Source organism: Urocitellus parryii, chromosome X, assembly GCF_045843805.1.
Source record: "Urocitellus parryii isolate mUroPar1 chromosome X, mUroPar1.hap1, whole genome shotgun sequence".
Taxonomy (NCBI): Eukaryota; Metazoa; Chordata; class Mammalia; order Rodentia; family Sciuridae; genus Urocitellus; species Urocitellus parryii.
The window spans coordinates 113,079,089-113,104,796 of record NC_135547.1 but is presented as its reverse complement, the minus strand read 5'-3'; the positions used below and the strand labels follow the sequence as shown (position 1 = coordinate 113,104,796).

At 38.8% G+C, this 25,708-nt stretch overlaps 1 protein-coding gene across 2 annotated transcripts in view; it reads right to left on the bottom strand.

Annotated features, from left to right (window-relative positions):
* Window positions 1-24,970, bottom strand: part of Pcyt1b (phosphate cytidylyltransferase 1B, choline) — a 63,479-nt gene extending 38,509 nt beyond the window's left edge. For both annotated transcript variants that reach the window (XM_026401384.2, XM_026401383.2), the window contains exons 1-2: window positions 24,854-24,970; window positions 3,881-3,980 (exon numbers count right to left, since the gene is read on the bottom strand). In XM_026401384.2, coding sequence (XP_026257169.1) covers window positions 3,881-3,980; window positions 24,854-24,970 — 217 coding nt within the window. The remainder of the gene's footprint in view (window positions 1-3,880; window positions 3,981-24,853) is intronic.
* Between the last annotated feature and the right edge of the window lie 738 nt (window positions 24,971-25,708).

Here is a 25,708-nt window from a genome sequence, read left to right as displayed (position 1 = left end):
TACATTAATAGATTCAGATGGTATAATGTTTCTGATAAATTTCTCTAATAGAATATCTAGAGACTTTATGTCAGATTAGGAACTGCAACTATTTTCAATTATACACTATTTTGAACAAACAGAATTGCCTTCACAGGATTATACTGTATTCTAAATAAGGCACAGTAAACAGAAAATGCTTCGAAATAACAAACTGTCTAATGAGGGATCCTTGGTTTCAATGCTCTTATTCAATTTGATTTCAATTGAGGAAAATTTGTTTTAAGATATAAACCCCATGGAAAAGCAGATGGCAGTTTTGTAGAACTTTTTGTTAATGATTCAGAGGTGATCAGGATAAATGAATTCAGGAAGCAAGGAAGAAAGAAAAGAAAGATGACATAATTACTGGGAAGAAGGACATTTAGTAAATTTGAGAGTATTTGCAGAGTTGATTTTGCAGTAAGCTCACTTTTAAAAATTGTAATGTGTCAGCAATTTCTAGACTGTGAGAAGCTCTACAAGACCAAAAACAACAACAAAAGAACCTGGTGTCTTTGTTTCTTCAAAAATTAAACTTCAAGGGATAAAAAGCAGAGGGGGAGGGGAGAGAAGGAAGGAGGACCTACAGATTGAAAGAAATTTAAAAGATATATTAATATCAGCTTATTGTAATGTGTGGACATTACTCTTGTTCACACACCATCCATCCTTCAGTTCAAAGCTTGAGCATGTTTTCACTGAGCTCCATGGTCATTGGCTGAGGGCCATGCCTCACAGTGATGGACAAAGCAGAGATTTGAGGTGAAAAGGACTCAAATTGGAATCCCAATTCTACCCAGTCAGGACATTTGACAACTTACTTTTCAGTTCTTCAATTCTCATTAGCCTCCTTTGTAGAAAGGACACAGTCATAAACATCTCACATGGTTTTTGTAAAGATTAAATGAGATACAGTATATCAGATGTATAGTAAGTTCTGCTTCCTTTTCTTTTTCCTCAGAAAAGTAAGGTCCTTTTCTGCTTGGACTTGAAGCTCATTATTTAACTTGAGGTCAAATCTGTTTTCTTCAAAACCACCTTGTTATGGTTTGGATCTTAAATGTCTCCCATAATCTCATATGTTGAAGACTTGGTCCCCAGCTAATGGCTCTATTGGGAGGTGGTGGAAACTTTAAGAAATGGGGCCCAGTTGGAGGAAGTTAGGTCATTAGAGGCGTGCCCTTGAAGGATATATTGGGACCTCAGCCCTTTCCTCTCACTTTTTCTTGTTTCCTGCCCATGATGATGTGAGCAACTTTGCTTTACCATATTCTCCCCATCACAATGTTCAGCCTTGTCATAGGCCTGAAACAACAGGGCCAAGTGATCATGCAGTGAAACCTCAGAAACTGTGAGTCAAAATAAAACTTTCCTCCTTTAAGTTGTTGAACTCAGTTGTTTTATGATAGTCACAGAAAGCTAATACACACCTGGACTTTCATTTGGCATACCTTGGATTTATTGCTGGGTCAGTTTTTCTCAATGTATTGTTTCCAGACCACCAACTTAAGAATTATCTGAGTTGTTTGTTAAAAATGTAGATGTCCAGGCTCCCTTCCTGATTTGAGGTTTTGGTGTGGGTAGGGAGCACAACAGGGATTCTGCTTCTCTAACAAGCTAACCAGGTGATTCTTGACACATTAAAGTCTGCTCTGTGTTACCTCCCTAAGCCTCTGGTTGCCCTTCTCAAAAGAAGCTCATGAAAAAGCTTACTCTGATCACCCTCTTCCTCACCTCACTCTTTTGAAGGCTATTCTTCAAGAAGAAGCAGAGTGTCATGGTTAAGAGGTCAAGCTCTAACACAAATAGGTTTGAAATCAAATCTCAACTTTACCACTTAGAAGTGGTTCTGCAGGTGTGCTCTGAAGAGTGGCAGTATCCCCAGGAACTTGTTAAAGCAGCAACTCTTGAGACCCACCCCAACCATCTGTGGTTCTTTTTTTTTTTTCTTTTTTGGTACCAGGGATTGAACTCAGGTGTGCTTACCACTGAGCAACACCCCCAGCTCTTTTTATTTTTTGAGACAGGAGCTCACTAAGTTGCTGAGGGCCTTGCTAAGTCACTGAGGGCATTGCTAAGTTGCTGAAGATGACTTTGAACTTGAAATTCTCCTGCCTCAGGCTTCAGAGCCTCTGATATTACAGGCATGCACCACTGGGCCTGGCAGCCATCTGTGTTTTTAACAAGCACTTCAGGTGATTCTGTTGCAGGCTCAAGTGTGAGAATCACTGCCACCTAAACTTATGCAGGTTCACAACTTCTCTAAGCCTTCATTTCCTCATCTGTGAAATACTAAAAGTACTAGCTGTGTAGAACTATGATAGTTAAACTGGGTATGGTGGCACATGCCTGCAATCCCAGGGGCTCAGGAGGCTGAGGCAGGAGGATCACAAATTCAAAGCCAGCCTCAGCAGAAGCAAGGCATTAAGCAACTCAGTGAGACCCTGTCTCTAAATAAAATACAAAAAAGGGCTGGGGACGTGGCTCAGTGGTTGAGTGCCCCTGAGTTCAATCCCCAGCACTCCCCCGAAATAAAGAAGTATGATAGTTAAATTGCATGATACATAAAAGACCTCAATGCATAGTAAGCATTTAATAAATATCCATTCTTATTGTTAAGCAAATAGTTCTTTGTCCCATGGATTCTTCTAAGTTTAGGTTGTTTGTTTTTGGCAAAGGAAGTAAAAACCATTGAGTTATGTCATCATAACTGGCTCAAAACTTATTTGCTCAACTAGTCTTATTTTTTACTCCATCCCAACCAACTTGAATTACACTCATTTATTCTCACACACCTCTCTATCTCTGTGCCTTCATTGTTTCTCTTCCATCCTTCTGAGAACACATTTTCCATTTCTGCCCACACAGTTCAAACCTTATTTCTCACAAAAGTATCAGCTCCATGTTGTTCCCTCCCTGACATCTTGCCTGACCACTCCAGGCCAAATGAATTTGCCCTTTTCTAAACTGTCAGTCATCATCTGTGTTGTAGGATTTAGCCCCTAAGCACATTGCAAGCATGCTACTTGTGGTTTTTATTTCATCTCTAATTGTCTTGTCTCTTTAATTATCATGAAAACCCTTGGGAAACAAATTATATTTATATTCTTTTTAAATCCCTTCACTATCCATTCTCTGGTACAGCCTTAAAAAATAATGAATGAATGAATAAACTTTTATTGCAGAGCCCAGTATTTTTAAGGCATGCTAAAAAGTTTTTTTTTTAAAAAATGCAGACTTTTAAGAATAGTAATAATTATATAGTAGTTTGGGTTCATAAAAGCCTTCATGGTTTAAAAAATGCTTTGGGCCAGGTTTGGTCTTATTTTCCCAGTTACTTGGGAGCCTGGAGTAGGAGGATTGCAAGTTGGAGGCCAGCCTCAGCAACTTAGTGAGACCCTGTCTCAAAATAAAAATAAAAAAATAAATAAATAAAAGGGGCTAAAGATGCAGCTCAGTGGTACAGCATGCATGGGTTCAATCCCCAGCACTGCAAAAAAAATGCTCTGGTATTTTTAACTGAATTTAGCTATCACAAAACCTTTGCAGAACAGGTATTATTGTCCCCATTTTGCACATGAGGAAACAGACTCATATCTCTCTCATGACTTGCCCATGGCTGTTGGACTATTAAATGACAGATTTGGGGCTTAAATTCCTGCATTAAGCTGCATCTTTTACCTGGATACTTTGGTTGGTGTAGGTTACCACTGCTAACATTCACCCTTCTTGCATTGTGCTATAATCTCTAAATTCAACTCTAATTGAAAGCAAGCAATGCTCAAATAATGATGGACCTTTATAAATACTTTAAATATCAAGGCAGAGCCCATTTGGGGAAAAAGAAGAACAGCCTCACCTGGTGTTCCTAAGCGAGCCTGAGCAATGGTCAGTTTTTCATGGGGTGCTTGGCACTGGCAGCTCGTTTCATCTGCAAATGGGGCAGGTGCAGTCAGGGTCTAGAAGGGAAAAAAGAAAACAAAGGGAATACAGTCTCACAAGTTTTCCTTCAGCACCATCTTCCCTGAAGTTTTATTCTTGTGGACTACACAGGTATGAATAAGAAGTAAAATATATCTGCTAAGCCTCTCAGAGAAATATTGTACTGCTAGAAATAAAGATGGTATTGTCATGATGCCCCCCACCCTTTTTTTTTTTTTTTTTTTTTTTTTTTTTTTTTTTTTTTTTTTTTTTTTACTGGTGCTTCAGAAATAATAGCTTTTCAGTGTCTACCATCTGCCAGGTACCAGATGAGCTACTCTGGATCTGTCATGCCTCTTAGGCTTCACAACACCCTACGATGGATGCACACTTTATACTATGCCTATTTCACAGAAAAAGCAACTGAGGCTCAGCAGGGTTAATAAAGATGCTAAGTCATGCCCCTGGAAAGGCCTAATGCCCAGCTTTGACCATCTCCCAAGCAATGAGGGCAGTCTTCAAACATTTAGACTCACCCACACCCGGGGTACTCGGCTGAAAGGAGCATCATACTCGGAAGCGTGGCACGACATCTCCTCTATTTCACACGCCAGCCTGGCCAATCATAAACTCTGACGTCTCTTCAGTGCAAAGACCAAGGCCGTTATCTGTGCTCTGGGAGGGCCTAAAAGCACAGCAATTCTGGCGGGCTGCAGATAACTGTTACTGTGGTAGCTTCGCCAGCCACCAATGGCTGGAGGCCCCGCCCCAGGCAGCTTAGGCTGGAGCTCTGGGGAACGCTGTGAGAAAGATGTAGTCACTTGGAAGCCTGCCCAGGAAGTGGCCCTGCATTTTTTAGTCAGCCTCTTAAAATGAAAATCTCACTCTCTCCAGACAGGGGAAGACAAAGCGGGCGGTGTTTTTGTAAACAGGGTAGATGCAATCCAGAGTTGTCTTTTTGTAGTGTTTGAACTATGTCATTATCACAGTCACCACTACATCATCTTTGGTAATTTTTAAGCTAAAGTTGACTAGTCACTGTAAACATTAGTCATAGTGCTGCATGAATAGTTTCTTAGAGATGGAGACAGGTGTTCTTTGACTTGGGAAGATTCAACTGAAGAAGGACCCATACATTTTTTTAAAAAAAAAAATTTATGTTGCATGATAATTATAACTAATAGTGGGAATTCATTTTGACATATTCATACATGCACATAACATAATTTGATCAATTTCATTCCCCATTTCCTCCTCTTTCCCTCCCCTCCTTCCTCTACCTGATTCCCTTCCTCTATCTTACTGGTCTCCTTTCTGTTTACCCAAGATCTCATTTTTCCTTTTTTCTCATAGTTTCCACATATGAGAGGAAGATCCATACGCTTGACAAGGAGCTGTAATTCACTTCTGCCATTCATTTATTCAATCAATCATTCATTCAAATACACATCAGGCACTGTCTTAGAATCTGAGGCTAGAAGTGGAGATAAGACCAGACCCTGCCCTTAAGAAGCCACTATTCTCTGCATTGACCAGAATGGATCCATGTCCTGGGCCCATTCCCTTCCACTATTGCAGTGACTTCCACCCTAAAAATGGGAGTCCTGCCCCAGATGTTGGGAGACCTCCCAGTTGCCTGAGACTTTCTTAACCCACACCCTCTTCTTCAGGGCTCTAAAGGCAAACCAAAACTTGGGACAAAGATTCAGAAAACTTGAATCCACTATTGGTTCTTTTTCAGATATATTAAGGTGACCTTGTGGATTGGAGCTGCATTTGTAATGTGACAAAGGGGTACAGTGACAAGAGCAGAAACTCTGTGCCATAAAACTGGGGTTCAAATCCCCTTTGCAGCACTCATGGGCTATGTGTTTTAATTTGGCTCTTCTGGTTAAAAGGAACTGGCACCCACTGCCAGGCGTGGTGGTGCATGCTTGTAATCCCAGCAGCTTGGGAGGCTAAGGCAGGAGGATCATTAGTTCAGAGCCAGCCTCAGCAAAAGTGAGGCACTAAGCAACTCCGTAAGACCCTGTCTCTAAATAAAATACAAAAAATAGGGCTGGGGATATGGCTCAGTGGCCAAGTACCCCTGAGTTCAATTCCCAGTATCTCCCTCCCCACAAGAAAAGGAACTAGCACCCACTAAAGTTAGATCAAGGGATGAAGGATTTATTTTAAGGTTGCTCTGGTGCAGAAACTATGGAAAAGGAAGAAAGGGGCAGAGTGTGGCCCCAGAGTACCAAGTGTTCTGTACCAACCTGGTTGTTCCCTGAACATGTTTCTTCCTACTCCATTTCCATTCACCCTATATGCTGCCACCACACCAAAGTGTTTGCCTGCCTTCTATTCCCCATAAATTTAGCTTAATGATGGCTTATCATGGCCTCTCAGTCTCCCTTCACAACACTCATTTATCAACTTCTGATTGTGCCTTTCAGCTTCAGCTCCTGTTACCAACTTACTGCTTCTTTCCATGTTTCCTGATTCAAATTCCTAAGGCAGGTTTGTGGGTAGAGCTCATTTGCCTATCATGTGAAAGGCCCTGGATTCCATTCACACACACCCACACACACACACACACACACACACACACACCACAAAGATCCTGAGGCAGTTCCTGAGTGGCCAAGCTCATCTTTTCACATCAGGCCATAACCAGGGTGAGCTGCAATTGGGTCAGGTAGCTATCCTGCAGACCAACAGCTGTGGCAAGGAAAGTCATAAGTGGCCTATTGTCACTTTAGCAGAAGCTTTAGATGGGACAAGACAAATATTTGACTTTGTGTGCTCTTAAAAGCAAGTTCAGGGCTGGGGATGTGGCTCAAGCGGTAGCGCGCTCGCCTGGCATGCGTGCGGCCCGGGTTCGATCCTCAGCACCACATACCAACAAAGATGTTGTGTCCGCCGATAACTAAAAAATAAATACTAAAATTCTCTCTCTCTCTCTCTCTCTCTCTCTCTCTCTCTCTCTCTCTCTCTAAAAAAAAAAAGCAAGTTCCTTAGTTTATTGAAACCTCAGCTTCATTTGTAAAATGGTTAAATATCTTCTAGGGTTATTGTGAAAAACAGATAATATGTGTAACATACTTGATACTCAGGAAATTGTAGCTATTATTATTGCTATCATTACTCATTCTTATATGTAATACTACATATTTTGATATAATAAAAGAGTGTAGTTATCCATAGAAATAAGCAAATTGACTTATGAATGGACTTTTAGGACATGACCTAAACAGGCAAATCAGTTGGCAAATGAAACTAGCTTACATTAAAGATGCATTACCCTTTATTATACATGGACAGTGAATCTTCTTCATATGATCTAAAATAAATTACTATTTGGAGATCTTTTACACTCTAGTCACAAAGTCTATTAAAGAGATAAGGTGTTGCCATTTTCCAAGAAAGGTGTAATCTAGAGGGTGTGAAATCTGATAATTAGAGCAGAGATAGATAAATTTGTAAAGCAACAATAGTTACTCAAAGGTGAGGAAACGGTTTATGTATACCATGCATTTTGGTCTTAATTATTGTGCCCTAGCAGTAGGAAAAAGGGGGAATTGAACTGAATAAACACTCAGGATTTTTAGAAAATTAGAATGGAGAGACCTCAAAAAGGAGATACTAAAATTCCTGATAATTTGAGAAGGGGAACCCAAACAATTAATAAAGAAATAAAAGCACTTCACCATATTTGTGCCTAGGCTTAGTGAAGCAGGTCAGGCGACTCACTGGATTCTTTGTCATTGATCATGTAGAATCTCACATGTAGTAACCAGCAAGCCTCAGCTTAGACTCTAAGTTACTCAGATCATGTTTAATTGATGCTAGCTAGATCTTTTGAGGATAACTAAATGGAGGGAAAAAATAAGGAAAAAAAAGAAACAGAATTGGTTCTGGGACAGTGATCTTCCAAAGTGAACGGTAGCCCCTTTAGAATGGGAGGAGGTATTAGTTTGAAAAGACATGTTCAATTTTCAATAATTTCATTTTGGAACAAAAGCCCTACTCTTCTCAACATGTGAATCATAGACACTAAGCCTCTGAACTACTGGGGATCATCAGAGGATAGATGATTCCCCCCTAGAGAGCCATATCCTAAATTAGAATTTGGGGAGGCACATGAAATTATTGCTAAGCAGAGGAGAGTGAGGATTTTAAGAAGCCCTGGCCCAGCAACCTGGACCTCACGTGTACAAAGACCTTGCAAGACCACAAACTTGGACACAGCCCATAATAAAACTTTTTTCTACATAATATGTTGCTCATTCATCATGCAAGTTCTGCTTTTGTAAATTGCACTATAGTGCTATACCAAAGCCATATTCCCTGCAGATTTTTTAAAAGGAAGGATATTATATGTTGGACATTTCATTTGTAGAGTCTCTTTAATTGGACATTGACAAATATTTCCTTAAAAGCTATGAAGTACTATATAAAATATACAATGCAAATATTACTTGAGTGCAAAAAATGGCTGGTAGAATCTGTACTTATGAAATGTGCATTATTGACTGAAGATAATTGGACTGATAAATTTTAGAACCAGAAATTGAGAGTTAAGAGAAAGATATTACAAAATCTCAACCCTCAATCTCATACTAGAGTTTGTTATTTACTCATCTCTGAACATAATTGCTAAGACTGATATTACTTGGGATCAGAATGTTTTAATCTTTTTAGAAATAGAGAGGGAAGAAAAATAGGTCTCACAGTTTCCCATAGGTCTGACACACATGAATCACTGGATTATTTGTCATTGATTATGTAGAATCCCACATCAGACAGCTGGAACAAAGTGCTCACCAACACACTTCAATGGAGTGAAGGAAAAAGAGGCCCAGAACATGGCTCAACACCATGAATTTTCCATTTTTCGTTTTGTTAAGTGTGGTATGCACATGTAATTAGGTAATAGGCATCATTAAAATAGTAAGATAAGGCTGGGGTGTAGCTCAGTAGTAGAGCACTTGCCTAGCATATAGTGGCCCTGGGTTCAATCCCGAGCACCTCAAAAAGGAAAAAATGGTAAGACAGGTGTGTGTGTGTGTGTGTGTGTGTGTGTGTGTGTGTGTGTGTAAGTAATATGATTTCATTGAATGCAAAAAGCAGGTCACAAAACAATATGTATATATGTTATATAGTATGATACCATTTATGATAAAAGAGGGAAAATTGGGCAATGGTGGCTCATGCCTATAATCCCAGATTCTTGGGAAGCTGAGGCAGGAGGATTGCAAGTTCAGGCCAGCCTGAACAATTTAGAGAGACCCCTTCTCAAAATAAGAATTTAAAAAATGTCTGGACATGGAGTTCAGTGGCAGAGCACTAGCCTAATATGCTTGAGGCCTTAAATTTGGTTTCTAGTACCACAAAATACTGTTTTAAAATGTCAGTATGTCTAGAGGAAGTGAGCAAAAGGAAAATGTAGTAGGAGATATAGCCGAAATAAGGCATGGAGGAAGTTAGTAAGAGGCAACCAGAGTAAGGGGCTTTTAGGAAACTACAAGGACTGGTTTTCACTCCAGGGAGATGGGAACCATTAGAAATTTTTGAAGAAGTAATGATCTGATCTGAAATGATCTGATCCAGCTTTAAGAGGACCACTTGTCTGATATGTTGAGACTAAACAGTAAGAGGGCAAAGGTAGTAACAAGAAAACCATTGAGGTGTCTCAGGCAAAAGAAGACAGAGGCTGGAATGATAGTTGTGGTCAGATTTTGGGCTGGGTTTATAGCTTGGTGGTAGAGTGCTTGCCTAGCATACACAATACCGTAGTTTCCATCTCCAACACACACACACAAAGTGGTCAGACTCTGGATAGATTTGGTATAAATAAAATTTGGAAGAGATTGATGGAGAGCGTGAAAGAATGAGAAGAATCAAAATAATTCCAAAGTAAATGACCTAAAGAATTACTAACTTCCTCCATGCCTTATCTCGGCTATATCTCCTACTACATTTTCCTTTTGCTCACTTCCTCTAGAAATACTGGCGTTTAAAAACAGTATTTTGTGGTACTAGAAACCAAATTTAGGGCCTCAAGCATATTAGGCAAGTGCTCTGCCACTGAACTCCATGTCCAGACATTTTTTAAATTCTTATTTTGAGGAAGGGTCTCTCTAAATTGTTCAGGCTGGCCTGGAATTTGCAATTCTCCATAGGATGGGGAAAACATTGGAAGAGTAGGAGAAGAATAGGAGAAACAGGAATGGAAATATTAAGAATTCTGTTCTCTCTGTGATTTGATTTGACATACCTACTAGATCTCCAAGTGCAGATGTCCAGTAAACAGTTGAATGAATAAGTCTGGAGTTTGGGAGAGATTACTATGCTAGAGATATAGGTTTAGAAACTGACAGAATGTAAGTGATGCTTAAGGTGATTAGATTCAATTCACTCATTCAGCGAAGGGTATAAGTACATGTAGAAGAGAGGTTCAGGTTGTCTAATGAGGAAACAAAATGTGTTTCTCCTCAGGCTCTCCCCATTGTTATGGAAGATCTAAGAAAGCAAGGACTTGATCTGTTGTGTTTATTGCTGTATCTCTGCTCCCTAGAGTGGTACCTAGCACATAAAAGCTCCATCAATATTTGTTGAATAAGTACTAGAGAGAGAATAATTATTGATAAAGACAAAAACATGATTTAAACATAATAAGAAGATCCATGTACTTATCAGTGTTTCATAGATTTTTTTCTCATCTTCATAATACATGTTATAGAAAACTTGGGAAGATCAAGAGAAAAAAACAGAAGTCACCAATAACTCTACTTCCCAGAGACAGTTATTGCTAATACTTTTCATATTTATTTTCAGCCTTTCTTTTTTTATACTTCAAAATAATTCTTTTTTTAAGAGAGAGAGAGAGAGAGAGAGAGAGAGAGAGAGATGTGATAAAATAACTTGATATATTGAGTGAAAAATGTCTATGCAGTAAGATTCCAGAGTTGTTATGTATAATATATGACATATTAGAAAGGCTGAAAATACAAATTAAAAAATTTTTTAAAAAGAGAAATTATTTTGGGGCTGGGGATATGGCTCAAGTGGTAGTGTGGTGGCCTGGCACGCGCGGGGCACTGGGTTCAATCCTCAGCACCACATAAAAATAAAAATGTCGTGTCCACCGAAAACTAAAAAAATGAATATTAAAAAAATTCTCATTCTCTCTCTCTCTCTCTCTCTCTCTCTTAAAAAAGAATATTAAATTATTCATCTTTACTAATGTAAGTAACATTCTAAACATAATTCTGAATCTCTGATCATATCCTTAGGATAGATGTTTAGGAGCTGAATTACTTAGATCAGGAGTATGAACATTTTAAAGATAAACATTTGCAGAACGTTTTAAAATGTATTGGTAAATTACCTTCTACAAAAGCTTTATCGTTTATACTCACATTACAATGTATGAAAACATGTATCTTGCTGCCATCTCACTGGCATTGAGTATTATCTTTGTCAATTTTATAGACCAAAAAATGGTATCATGCTGTTTCAATTTGCATTATTTTGATTACAAGAAAGATTGAATATTTTAAAAATGTTTATTAGTCATTTGTATTTTCTTTTGAGAATAATATGTCCTTTGGCCAGTTTTCTATTGTTGAGAATAAGTATTTTGAAGTTGGTTAAAAGCAAAACAATAGCACACTTAAAAGGTTACCCAAAATATCTTTTTAAACATATTTTCCAACTTTATTTAGAGTTTCTTCAGAAGGAATCCATCTTTTAAATCAGTGTGTAAACACCAGCATCTAGGTCAGGCTAGTAATTAACTGCCCCTCTGGAGATCAGGGATCAGAATTTTTATTATGCCCTACAATACAGGCTTCCTTAAAACACTGACCACCTAAGCCAGGTGTGGTGGCTCATATCTTTAATCCAGGGACTGAGGCAGGAGGATCATAAGTCCAAGGCTAATCTCAGCAATTTAGCAAGACCTTATCTCAAAATTTTAAAAAAAGGCTGGGGACATAGCTCAGTGGCAGTGGTAGAGCACCCCTGGGTTCAATCCCCAGAACTACCACTACCAATGACAACAACAACAAAAACATTAAAAACAAAACACTGACCCTTCATAAACTGCAACTCCCTCCCATGTGGCTACTTTTAGAAACCCAGGGCAGTGAACTACAAATAATTAGATGTCTCCTAGTAATATAAATAAAGCCACACAGCATTCTAAAATCTATATTTCCCACATATTTTTTAACATCTTTGAGGTTAGAAGGGTCTTAACAATAAATATTGTCTTAAAATCAGTGTTGGCCAATTTTTCATATTGTAACACCTCTGAAATGGAAGTGTAGCTTACAATTAATAGCATCTTAGATTTATGAAATGCACAGACACTATTACTAATATAAAATAATCTTTGTCTAGAGATAAGAAATTCCATACCTTAAATCACTTTATCCCTCTATCCCCCAAAACTGAAGTGACTTAAAAATAGTAAAATTTGAAAGTTTAAACAAGATATGAGGTGAAGGAGGGAAAATATTTTTTTTTAAAGATGAGGTGAAATGAGCACACTGGGATTCATATCATGGTCTTCAACATTTCAGAGATGATAGACTACAAAAATGGCTTTAACTCCCAGCAGTCATAGCAAAGAGGGGAATAAATTTAATATTATCCATAAGAAAAAAAAAAGGAAGGAAAGCAAAAGACTATTGAGGAAAAGCACAGCTTTTCTTGATGCCAAATTCTGGAAGAAATTCCTCTCATGGTGCCACCTTAAAGGATATACTGGGTGATGCTGTATATATTCAACAGCCATATATTCAACACAGCCCCCTGATAAAGACAGTTTTGATTTTTATGCTTATCTTTATAGTGCCCTCCATGCAAGGCAGAAACCTAGAACCAAAAAGCAATTCAGAAAAACATTTCTAAAAGGATCCAAACATGCCAGCTGAAAATTCAGTTCTTTCTCTCTGATGGTTGAATCTAAGGGCAGGATTTAGAATATCTAGACCAGGGTTTTATAACATGGGATGGGCAAAACAATCCATTGGAGAGCAAAACTTGTGCTTACATTTGTATCTCATGTCAAAAATCAAGAAAGGAAGAATTACTAATATCTAGTTTGATATTATTTATACTGGTGTCCTATCTCTGTTACCATAAAATATACAAGATGTTCCAATGGGAGAGTACAAATTGGGTGTCCTCGATTGTCTGGTATTTTCATTTGTTTCAGTTTATTGCAATATGTTACAGTTTACCTAGACCTTGATAAATGCCTTTGTGGGTTATATCATTTAGATTTAACAAAACCAACACTCACAAGATAAGCAAATGGCTTAAAATAGTTCTTTCAATGAAATAGGAAAGCAAAAGATAGTTTGAGCACAGGTGAACTATAAGAAAATGGTAAACCTGGACCTTCTACCCCCTATATGAGTTCTGCATCAGCCACATTATCAGGTATGAACAATGACCACTTAATCTGATCTGATAAGACAAGTGAATCAAAATTATCACACAGAAGACTATTAGAAATACCCGCTGCCGTTAACATTAAACTTCACCTTCAGGGATGGCGATATGGCTCAGTGGTAGAGCACTTGCCTAGCATGCATGAGGCACTGGGTTCAATCCCAGCACCAATAAAAAAGCCTATCACCTTGAGTGTGTGTGTGTGTGTGTGTGTGTGTGTGTGTGTGTGTACGTTAATGATAGTATGAAGCTATTATAATTATCACAATACTCTAAAATGAAGCATCCAAAACATGAAGACAAACCTCCATGATTTTTTTCCACATTTCAATGCTTGATGTTTCAAATCAGATGATACTCAATCCAGTACTTTATTGTTAAATGTTAAGTGTTTAGAAGCCTTTTCTAAGCTTCCCACAATTCAATAGTGAAAAACCAAAGTCCCATACCATTGCAAAAACAGCTGTTCTTCATGCTACAGTAAAACTAGCTGCTCTAATGTGTAGAAAAAGAAAATATGACATCAAGCTATGATGCAGCTCTTTATCAGATAATATATTTAGAAGACACATAGAAAATATTGCTGAATATTAGAAGAAACAAGCATTAGAACAAATTATGGAATGTACGATGTTTGGTATGTAGTCAGATGGAAGTACAGATATTTCTAACATGTCTCAGTTTGAAGTATTTGCTAGATTGTTTTAGTAATAAACCCCCTTTTTTCCTGAGCCACTAAAAGAAAGATGTTCCAAGGAAGATATATTGTATAAAATGGATGACTTCTTTAACACTCTAACAAAAATAATATAGGGAGGGATTATTATCAATGAGGTGATTGCTTTTCCCTTTGATCCTTGACTTCCTACCTATTTAAGAAATAACTTTTCTGTTTATTTTCATGATCCTTTATTGGCTCTCTAAATGCTCTTCTTCAAGGTTCCATCCTAGAAGATTGTGAGGTAAAGTAGATTAATTTAACCAGATTTCATGTAGAGACAGGCAGATATAGGGAGGATTCTAATAGCTTTAATTACAGCTCTTCTGTTTTTCCCCCCTCTATGAACCTGATAGGATGGCTCAGGGTTAGTTACTTCCAAGAAATCAGCCCTGTGGTAGGATTATTCTGAGATACTCTTGCTAGCTAATCATTTCCATCCATTTCCTTCTGAGTCCAGAAACTAACTGCGAGACCAGACCATTGTTAGATAAAGCATAAAAGTTGAGGACAATGGATTTTAATTCACAGATTATATGAATAGCACTGGACTGGTCCTAGAAATAAGGCAAATTTAGTTCAAGGGCTCACCTAGGCTCTCAGTGGGGCTTGGATATAATGGTTCCTAAAAGGTCTGAGCACAGTTCTATTAGTAGCCAAGAGCTGGACCTAGAGATGGGTTCTGATACCACTGTTAGAGTGTTAAATATTAGATCACCAGAATTATTTGGAAATGGGAAATATGTGGTAGAGTATATTCTTTCTCCATTACTATGGTCTGGATATCTTCGAACTTTGTACTAAAGAATAATATACATGCAAAAAAGTATACATGTCCTAAGTGTGTGAATCAATGAACTTTCACAAGCTGATCACATGCAGCATCCAGATCAAGTAACTGACTGCTGCCAGTATCGTTCATATGCCCCTCCCTCTTTGCTGACTTCTAAAATCATATGAGAGCTCTGCTTCTTTTATATTTTATAGAAATAAAATTGTGCATATTATTTTATGTCTGACTTCTTTCATCCAATATTGTTTGTGAGATTCATCCACAGTCCTGCAGGTGGTTGCATGTTCTTTATTCTCATTGCATGGATATACTTCATATTGTATGAATATACTACAATTTATCTATTCCCCATCTTCTGGGCATTTGGGTAGGTTCCAGTTTGGGGTGATAATGAATAAAGGTTACTAAAAACATCCTAATATTGGTTTTTGGTGACCATATATAAAAAATTGCCTAGGAGTGGAACTGCTGAGTAAAAAATATTTACTTTGAATTTCTAGTGTTATTACAAAGAGCCTAGACATCATATTTATTTCTTTTCCTTGTCTTAAAAGCAGAAGATATGACATGTTAGGGCTAATACAGCATTGCTCAAAGTACATGCAGATATATCTTGCTTCCAAATCACCTGGGGGTTTGAGCAGGTAGGTGACTCTTCACTCATGGGTGTTTGAGAACTGTGCATAATAAAAATGGGATTTTAGAAGTCAGACAGATCTGATTCTAAATCTCAGCTTAATCATTATCTGGTCTTTAGGGAATTATTCTTGATTTTCTTATAACATGGGGTATAGTAATTCTCAATGCATAGGTCTGCAGCCCATTTAAATGGGATAACACACATAGAGCACTCAACACAGTGCCCAACACAGTGCAAACTATGATTGGTTGTTCCATTTCCCCTACAGAGAAAAATGTGTAAGACCTCTAGCCTTGGATCTAGTATAGAACAATTACCTTATAACTAAATAATTTGGAAATACAATAAAATTTATTATTATGTGACTGTGCCTACAGTCAATATTAGGCACACTAGAGATGAAGCACAGAAGTCTGCATGTGCCAGGAATGGGTTTTTGACATCATTTGGTTGGCAATAAGCTGTATACATCATTCATGATGTTTCTATTAACCTATTATTGCTGTTGTTATTTTTCTTAAATACCAGTTTAAATAACCCTTGGCGTCCTTTTTACACTGATGTCAGGTTCAGCGTGCATGAATTACCTAGTGGAAAACAAAAACACCAAGTCAAAGACTTTGGTGAGAGGGAGGAGATTATATGAAAATGAATCCTGCTCAATAGGCTAGCCCCGTGCAGCCCCGCACATTATTATACAGGCGCACACTACTAGGGCTTGCTGCTTTATTTTCTAATCACTGTGTTTTCAAGTCTGCCTTCAAGATCGTTGAGTGCTAAACTGTCTTTTTATCCCCAAGCAAGGTCAGCTTCCCCAGCCTCCCATACAACCTGGTTCACGCTGGGATAAAGAGGAAGGTAGGAATGTTAAAACAATAATACTATGGTCTGAGGCCAGCAACGGGTAATCAGACCCTAGCAAGGTAGAGGCTGTTACCTGGGAGATTATTGGAAGAAAATAGGCCTCGCCTGCTATGACTTAGTCTGTTCCTACCTTCCTTGCTTTCTCCTTTTCATCCTGCTCCCAGTGATCATATGGAATAACTCTTTTTCTGCATTCATTTCCCTAAGGGTCACTGAAAAGCTTTGTGCAGAGCACCAGTTAAAGATGCAAGAATTTCAGGACTATGGCCTGACCCACTGCCAGGTTTTAACTTTAAGTATTAAGCTTAGTGGGATAACACCTATTAAGAAAGGCTCCTCTAGTTCAATGTCATACTGCCACACCTCCAAGAAAGCCCAATGTTTCAAACTTCAGTATTATGAAATAGATAAATTAGGAAGTTATTGTTCACATTAAGAAAAAATTTCAATATAGGTTTCTTTAAAAAATGAATCATAGGGCTGGGGATGTGGCTCAAGCGGTAGCGCGCTCGCCTGGCATGCATGCGGCCCGGGTTCGATCCTCAGCACCACATACAAAGGAAGATGTTGTGTCCGCCGAGAACTAAGAAAAAATAAATAAATGTTAAAATTCTCTCTCTCTCTCTGTCCCCCTCTCTCTCTCACTCTCTCTTTAAAAAAAAAATGAATCATAGCATTACAAATATAATCCAGAATACATTTAATATTTTTGAGGAAATATCTGAAGAATAAATTGGAAGACAGCAGAAATGGTTTATATAACATTAATATAAGACTCCAAAGTGTTTTTCAAACATTTATCATCCATATTTAGCCAATATTTTACCATAAGATCTCTCAACCTATTTTATCCCAAATGAATAAAACCAAAAGAAGATGAGAAGTGGGGTAGCCCTGACTTTCTTTTTATTTTATTTTTTATAATACTGGGGATTGAACCCAAGGGTGCTCTACCATTAAGCTATAGCCTCAGCCTTTTTTTTATTTGAGATGGGCTCTTGCTAAGTTGCCCAGGCTGGCCTTGAACTTGTGACCCTCCTGTCTCAGTCTCCTTAGTGTCTGGGATCACAGGCGTGTACCACCACATATGTAGTCCTGACTTTTGATAGGAGCATCAGGATAAACAGAGAACATTACAGTGCACTATGTTCCATGATGATAGAAGCTAGAATCATAGCCTAAGAACTAGAGATCATCTGTCTATTCATTGTGAGTGATAAGATTGGGGTTCACAGAAGAAAAGTGATTTGCTTAAGTCCACACAATAATTCAATGACAAAACTGAGACTAGAATGAGACTGCAGGTTCTAGCAAGTAGAGACCAAGTTGCAATATATTTGATTCACCAGCTCCTGGCTCTTTCACTGTGGAGCAGTCCAGTTCTCCATGGCCAATTGTAGATTTGCTTTGATGGGAGTTACTGTGGAACCCCACAGGCCACAAAGAAGCAGATCAACTTGCTCTCATCACTACACATCTAATCAGGAATCAACCTAGCCTTTTCACTTTCCCCTACTCCCAGGCTGGTGGCCTCTGAAAAGGAAATACACTGGAGCTGGATTCAACTTTCCAGGCTATCTTGGAATTAACTCTGCACCTGCCAGAACTAAATCACCATGATTTTGCCTTCACCTTAACCAATAATAATGGAAGCCACTAGATAAGAGGGGACTTCGTTTTTTAGACCCCTTCCTGTTATAACTTGTTCTTACCCAAACTATTCTTGCCTACATCACACAGTGGGAAAGGTACCATTTTTCCTTCCTGAAGCCAGTCCTTCCACAGATTTACTGGAACCCAATCTCTCCAGCCTAAAGGTCATTCCTTGCATCAGTTGTTCTCATCACCTTTACCCTATCCCTCTCCACTGATCCTTTTCTGTTTTATTTAAGTTTAAGTTACTGTCACCTTAAAAGAATGAGCCAGCTGGGCATAGTGGAACACACGGGTAATCCCAGCTACTCAGAAGGCTAAGGCAGGAGGGTCACAAGTTTGAAGTCAGCCTCAGCAATGTAGTGAAACTGTCTCAAAAAAATAAAATAGAATTGGGGATGTAGCTCAGTGGTAAAGCACTTGCCTAGCATGCTTGAGATCCTAGGTTCAATTCCCAGTACCAAAAAATAAATGAATATATAAATTAATCTAAAAGGCTGGGGATATAACTCAGTAGCAGAACAGTTCCCTACCATTCATGAGGTGGTGGGTTAAACACCAAGTACTACAAAAATGCCAACCAAATGTTTTGACATCTTGGATGGATGGAAGAAAAGAAGGAAGAAAGAGGAAAAGCTAGATGCTTTTGGCCCTAAACTCTATTTTCTCCATTTCTTGGCACTATACATTCTATTTGCTTACCCTTTCAGTTAAGTTTCCACTCTCCTACCTTCTAGAGTCTCTTCGACCTACTGCCATCTGGTCCCTACTCCCACAACTTCACTGAAACACCATCTCTGACTTCTTCCTAAATAAAATCTGAAATTCTTGCTTATTTCTTCTTATCTCACTTGACCTTTCTGCTGCATTTGCTTCTATTGGATGTTCTCTCCATGGAACTTACCCTGCCCTTGGTTCCCTGATCTCCCAGCCATTTGAGAAATACCTCTCTCTCTTCTTTTCATGATCCTTCCTCTATTGGCTCTTTAAATGGTCTTCCTCGGAGTTCCATCCTGAAAAGATTCCTGGGATAAAGTAGATTAATTTAACCAGATTTCATGTAGAGATAGGCAGATATAAGGAAGATTCTAATAGCTTTAATTACAGCTCTTCTATTCCCCCCCCCTCTAAGAATCTGAATAGCTCAGGGTCAGTTACTTTCTAGAATTAACCCTGTAGTAGGATTATCCTGAAGCATTCTTCCTGCTAATCATTTCAATCCACTTCCCTCTCAGTCCAGAAAGTGATTCAATTTCACATCCATGTGGTCTATGCTGATGTCTCCTAAATTTAGATCTCCAGAGTTCCAGAACAAAATATTAACAGACACCTATAAGTGGAAGTCTTCATGGTATTTCCAACATAACATTCACAAACCCTTCTCTTATAGTTCTTCCATTTCAATGATGGCACCCACTCACTGGAACTGGAAAACTTAGTCTTCACTGACCATGGCCCACTCTCAGACTCAATTATCAAGTCCAGGTTCATCTACTTCCTTAATGTCTCCCATATTCATCCAGCTCTCTTTTCCCCCACTGCCCCACCATAACTTCAAACTTATCAACTCTCATTTAGATTATTCTAACAGCTTCCTAATTGACACAGATTAGGATAACAGAAAAGATATGAGTGCAAAATATGAAATAAGAAAAGTGATGTTTGGTTTTAGTTATGATGACATACATGTATTGTACAACACGAAAAGCATTTGTTGTTTTTGCTCCTCAGAGCTCATCCTGAACAGGACTGGGCAGGCAGATGATTAAGATCCCTCCAAAGCTACATGTGGCCAGTAAGCACTTGACATTGGCTAATCTCATTTGCAATGTATTGCAAGTATAATATACACACTGGATTTCAGACTCAGCATGAGGAAAAGAATGTAAAATTTCTCATTAATAATTTTATATTGACTGCATGTCAACATGATAACATTTTGAATACACTGCATTAAATAAGATACATTATTAAATTAATTTCGCCTGTCTTTTTTTTTAACTTTTTAAACTGGCTACTAGAAAATTTTAAATTACATATGTGGCTTCAATGGCATTTCTTTGCATAGCACTGCTTTAAAAAAGTTGGAAAGTGCCACCCACAACAGGGGCTTAAGAGCCCCTCAGAAATAGAATAATTGTTTCCATGTCCCCAAATTTGTTTTGGGTCAGGATATTTTCTTCAGATGGAGTGACTTAACTTGGGGATCAGGTTAACAGAGCCCTCCCTGCTGGAAAGTATTTCTGCTCAGTGAATAAAATACAGCTTTTAAGAAAGTCCAATATATTAGAGCCAAACTTTAAAATGGCTCTCTTAGGGATCTCAGCATCTTGGCATGCTTCCAAATAACAAACTACTGTCTTCTACTAAGTGGAAGTGATCTTTAAGGGCAGGGATTATGGATTCTCTTTTATATCTTTCCATAGCACCTTGCTGTGTCTGAAAGTTGTTGCCCACTTGACTGACTGTGAATCCTGTTGGTAGGGGTTGGTAGGAAATGGAGTTTACTCTGTTACCTTATAAAGCTTTCCATCATGAAATCCTTAACATTTCCTCACTGCCCGAATGATGATATGTGTATCTTTTGATTTCTATATGCTCAAACACAAAAGTAAAAGAAACTACTACCTATCTTATATTTGAATTAGGTTTATTTCTTCCACAAGAAGTTTATCATGAGGCAGATGGGGGTTTGGAGGGATAGTAAAAACAAATTTAACAAAAGAATGGAAGAAACAAATTCATTGATTCCATGCTCGATACACTTGACTATTATCAATTTGTAAGAAATGGATGTTGCATTTCAACAGAGACCAGCAGAAAGATGTCTAATAATAACCTTGGGCAGAATTCCCATTGACCACAGTAAATGCCCCAAAAAGCTTATGTTTGTTTATTTTCACCAATACAGCACATTGAGAATGTCTCACTTATAAAATGCATGCTGCTCTACGTGGCTAAATAGGTGATGATACTAGTAAAGGAAGCTACTAATGTCTGGAAATCCAACCATCTTTTTTAGTACTACTGGTCAGCATCCTACATCCCAACTGACATAATGCGCCTTCTGCAAGACAGCAGTCTCTTGGCACTGCTCCACTTTGAAGTGAAGCCCAAAATGAACTCCTGCTAACGTGGCATATTGAACCAGCCCTTTTTTTATTTCCAAGGCCTTCTCAGTTGATCCGTGGCACATCCATCTTCATGGAAGTGACTACTGCAGGCTAGAATTACAACTTCCTTCTGATGGAAGAATGCACCCCTAGAAGAACTTGACCAAGGTCATTAACCAAATTCTCAAGCAGACAGCTTTCGGGGTGGCTAGGCCTTATTAGAAAGGGTTTATGGAGCACCTACTTGGCTCAGAGGCTTTTTCTAGGCATAATCAGAGGCCTGGGGAGATAGGAGGATAGTCCTTGCCCACAAGGAGTCCTTATTCCTCAGGAGTTAGATTACATCATATCACTCAAGGTCACTCAGTTTCTCTTCTTGACTGTCAAGCTTATGAGTCACCTTGCATCATGTTCAAGCAGGAAAATATTGAAGAACAGAAAACCAGTCAGATATTAAGAATATGCATTATAACAATGGAAAGAAGAGTTTTCAGAGACATCTCAAGCCAGAACACCATGGTAAGGAGATAAGAGTAACAAGATTACATTACTTAAATACAGGCTCTATCATAAAACCTAAATGATTTTGTTACTACTTTTCTCATGTGTATATGTGTGCGTGTGGCACTGGGGATGGAACCCAGGTCTCTGTGTATGGTAGGCAAGCAGTCTACCACTGACTAACATTCCTATTCTTTTTTATATTTTCTTTTGAGACTGTGTCTGGTGAAGTTACCCAGGCTGATCTCAAACTTGTGACCTCCTGCTTCAGACTCCCAAGTAGCTAAAATTACAGTCATGTGCCTCCATACCTGGCCTTTTTCTAATGTCTTTAGCAGTGTTATTTTATTCTATTTGCCACTTTCCTTTCTTTTAAGGAACCTGGGAAAATATATATATTCCGTTCACAAAAGTTTCCCTGTGAAATATGATTTAATTGTATCCTCAATATCATCAATATGCTATTTACATGGATATAAAATATAGAATTCTTTAAAGCCTTGTTCACTCAAGGATGCTGGCTTTCTTCTTCACTTCAACAATTGGGAGAAGGAATCTGATGTCTGAAGGGAAATCTAAGTGTGGAGTTTCATTCCTAAGCAGGCCCCTCTCCAATCCTTTAGACACTTTCCAAAGTTAGTTAAGCCACTCAGTAGCCATACCTGTTTATGGCCATGGATGGTGTGACCTACATGTGATCAGGAGAGAGATGCTTGGGTATCAGGAGAAACACAAGATTAATAGAGTTTGAAAAAATGAAGATATTAGCAAAGCTACAAAATCAACAAACTCTTAAAACCCACAAAAAACTAACTTCTCATTTTCATGTGCCACACACTGTCAACAAACTTTAAAGTAGTGAGCATGTGCCTTAGTTATTAAGGTAAAATCACTAGCAAAGGATACTTCAGTTATCATATGTAAATCTAAAGTCAAAATATAACCAACCCTACAGCGATCAAAGTTTGCTAATAAGAGAAAAGGTGCTTTAAAGATTAAGTGATTGTTTATAAATTGGTTGCAAGTACCTATTTAAACAGAACCAATTTCAGTAGCACACAATAATGATGAACATTGTGGAAAATTTTAATCAAAAGTAGGTCAAAGCAATTGTTTCAACAGTTCAATTTCTATACATCCTTGTCATACCTGATCTTGTGTGTGTGTGTGTGCATGCGTGTTCTCTCTCTCTCTCTCTCTCTCTCTCTCTCTCTCTCTCTCTCTCTTACTTTCAACCAGAACAACCAAAAAAATGGGAAGGGAATGTATCTCAAGAGTGTTTTGTAGGGCTGGGGATGTAGCTCAGTGGTAGAGCCTAGCATGCACAAGTCCCTGAGTTTGATCCCCAGTACTAGGGTTGGGGGTTTGGTTGTGGAAAGCAGTGTCTTTTAAGGGGAAAGATCTAAAAATCTTTTGGGTTCAATTCTTAGCTCTGCTCTTTCAAAGCAATGTGACCTTTGGGGGAAGTCACTTTCTCTGAATCTGTTTGCCATTTCTAAAATGAGTAGGAGGTGAGGGTGTAAACTGCAACCTTTATGTGGTTCTTGAGTTACCACCTGGGATGAACTGTCAAAAGTGAAAGTGGAAAGCAACTTGAACTTTCTTCCCTTGATTTCCTCTGCCCATCTTTCTCAGGTAGAAGCAACCAAGGAACAGAATAACTAAGTGAAAAGGGAAGAAAAAGAAGCAGACACATGAAGCTAAAATGATACATAATATGGAGCCACCTATCTCTCCCTTGCCCTTTATCTCTGAAAAGTATAAGATCCAAATCTGAACATGAAGTTTACTTAAAAGTACATTCTAGATGATCTTGCAACATAATTTTAGTAGCCTTTTTTTCCAATGCTAAATCATGAGTTGTTTGTTAGCTCTAAGGAATGCCTCAGTTAACAAACTTATTGGGATATTTTATACTCCATAGAACATGAATTCTACATTGTGTATGTCATTCAGCAACTATCCAAAGGCCTAGGAAGCAGTTAATATTAAAATTCCCTAAGCAAATTAGAAACATAATGAATAAAAACCCCACAGGGCTCTAATATAACTTGGTTTTACTGTTTTTTAGGAAGTGGTTCTAAACCTGCTTTTGAACCCCCATTAACCCTTAAGAAATGACAATTCCATGATGGGATGGCTTTGACATCAGTAAGCCCTTATTTGGGGCTACACCACAAAATCCTTTAAAAAAAAAAAAAAAACTCTTCCCAGGTCAAACTTCACAGCCAATCAAAATATTGCACCTTTTAACTTGAGAGAAAATTATAAAGGATAGTTCTAGTGTGTCTCTTGGACTTGGGGGCTCAAAGAAAGATCTCCTCAAGTTCCGCAAGACTGCAAGCCAAAGAGAACTCACCACTTATTTGATGTTTTTGATTCCTTGAGCACACATGCTGAGATGGTTGAGAAGGAATTTCCACATCTAGTTAAGGGATCATGACCAATGCCGGAAGAGGAACTCATCAAATTTGGAATACTGGTTACTGAGATGGATGGAAGCTCTGAGTGCCCCGTTTCTACACTTTCATTATTAAAGGCATGCAGCCCCATTCTAAATAAATGTAGCTTCCCCAGGTTTCCACTATCTGAATAGAAACCTCATCGCACACTCCGGAAATCTTTACAATTCATTTTAAATGCCTGTTATTTCTAAATATAATGCAGAAAGACCCCTATTTATTTTACTTTTGATTTTTTTTTTAAACAAATGGGGGTAAGTTTTGCTTCCAAAATTGGCATTAGGCACAAAATTGGCATTAGGCACGAAGATGAGTTGAGGACCGAATCATTCCTGAGCTAGAATTTAGAACTTAACAAGGGACTCGTTCCAAGCTTTGCGTAGAGAAAACCATTTTAAATTTGCACTGTAGGATTTTTATCTCCGAACGAGAATACACCTAAAAGGAAAAAGGCCATCCCCTCCTCCCAAAGCACAAAAAAACAGCATATCCCAAGCAGCCCGTTTCCTACCCAGCCAATACAATAATGCTTTGTAAGCTGAGAGCAGCGCCCGGTATAGAAGCTAAGTATAAACAGCTGAGAAGGATTAGGCGGTAGCTCCATTCTCATTTACATGAAAATCCTCTAAGCATCATTTTCCTCTCTGGCTGCGGGCGCATAAGGAACTCTTTTGTGCCATAGCCACGCATACATTTGCATCCTTTGTCTTTACTTACCAGTCGAGGCTGTGGGCATGTGTGCTCTATTTCCTCCATGGTTTCTGAGGGAGGCTCATTGGAAAGGGATTTTGGGATACCTGTTTCTGACTCAGCATCAGTGGTAAGTACTGGCATGGCCAGCGAATGCTCCCTCCAGCTCTACACCCTCTGGGAGTCGCCTCCCAAGCAGAGAATGTTTTCTTTGTCACGTATTTTTCTCTTCCCTACCCATCCCCCTTCTTCTTCCCTTCTTTCTCTTTTCCCTGGGGGAAGTAAAGAGGTTACCCCCCTCTCCCGCCCCTTTCTTTCTCCGAGAAGCAAAAAGGCAAGGCCTCAGTTTATCACTATAACAACCAGAAGGCACTGGAGCGGCTGGTGCGGGATACAGTATCCTCATTTGCATGGAGCGCGCTGGTTGGCTACTGTCATCATAGTACCACTCCAGCGGGGAGCGGCCAGGCCCCATTGGCTGGCCAGCCGTACCCACGGGCCTAACTTGCTGCTTTTGTTTCTTCTATTTAATTCATCTGCAAAGGTCTCGGTCCATTTTGGGTAAGGGACCCGGGTTTCACTACCCAGATAAAATAAAACAACTTCCTGAGGGACCTAGGATGCCTCTAGAAAGAACATAACAGACCTTCACTAAAAAAAAGACCAGGTCCCTGGCATGACTGTATGATGTGCTATAGCCAGAGTATTTGCCAAATAGAAGTCACCCTGAGGACAAAGCCACTTTTGAGCCCAAATTCACTGTGCCAATTGCCAGCTGGCCTCCAAGGATCTCTCAGGGAATTCACTGTGGGCACCTGAATGTTCACCCTCTGGACTGCATGCAACAGGAACAGGAGCAGATCCCCCTGTAGAATGATGTAG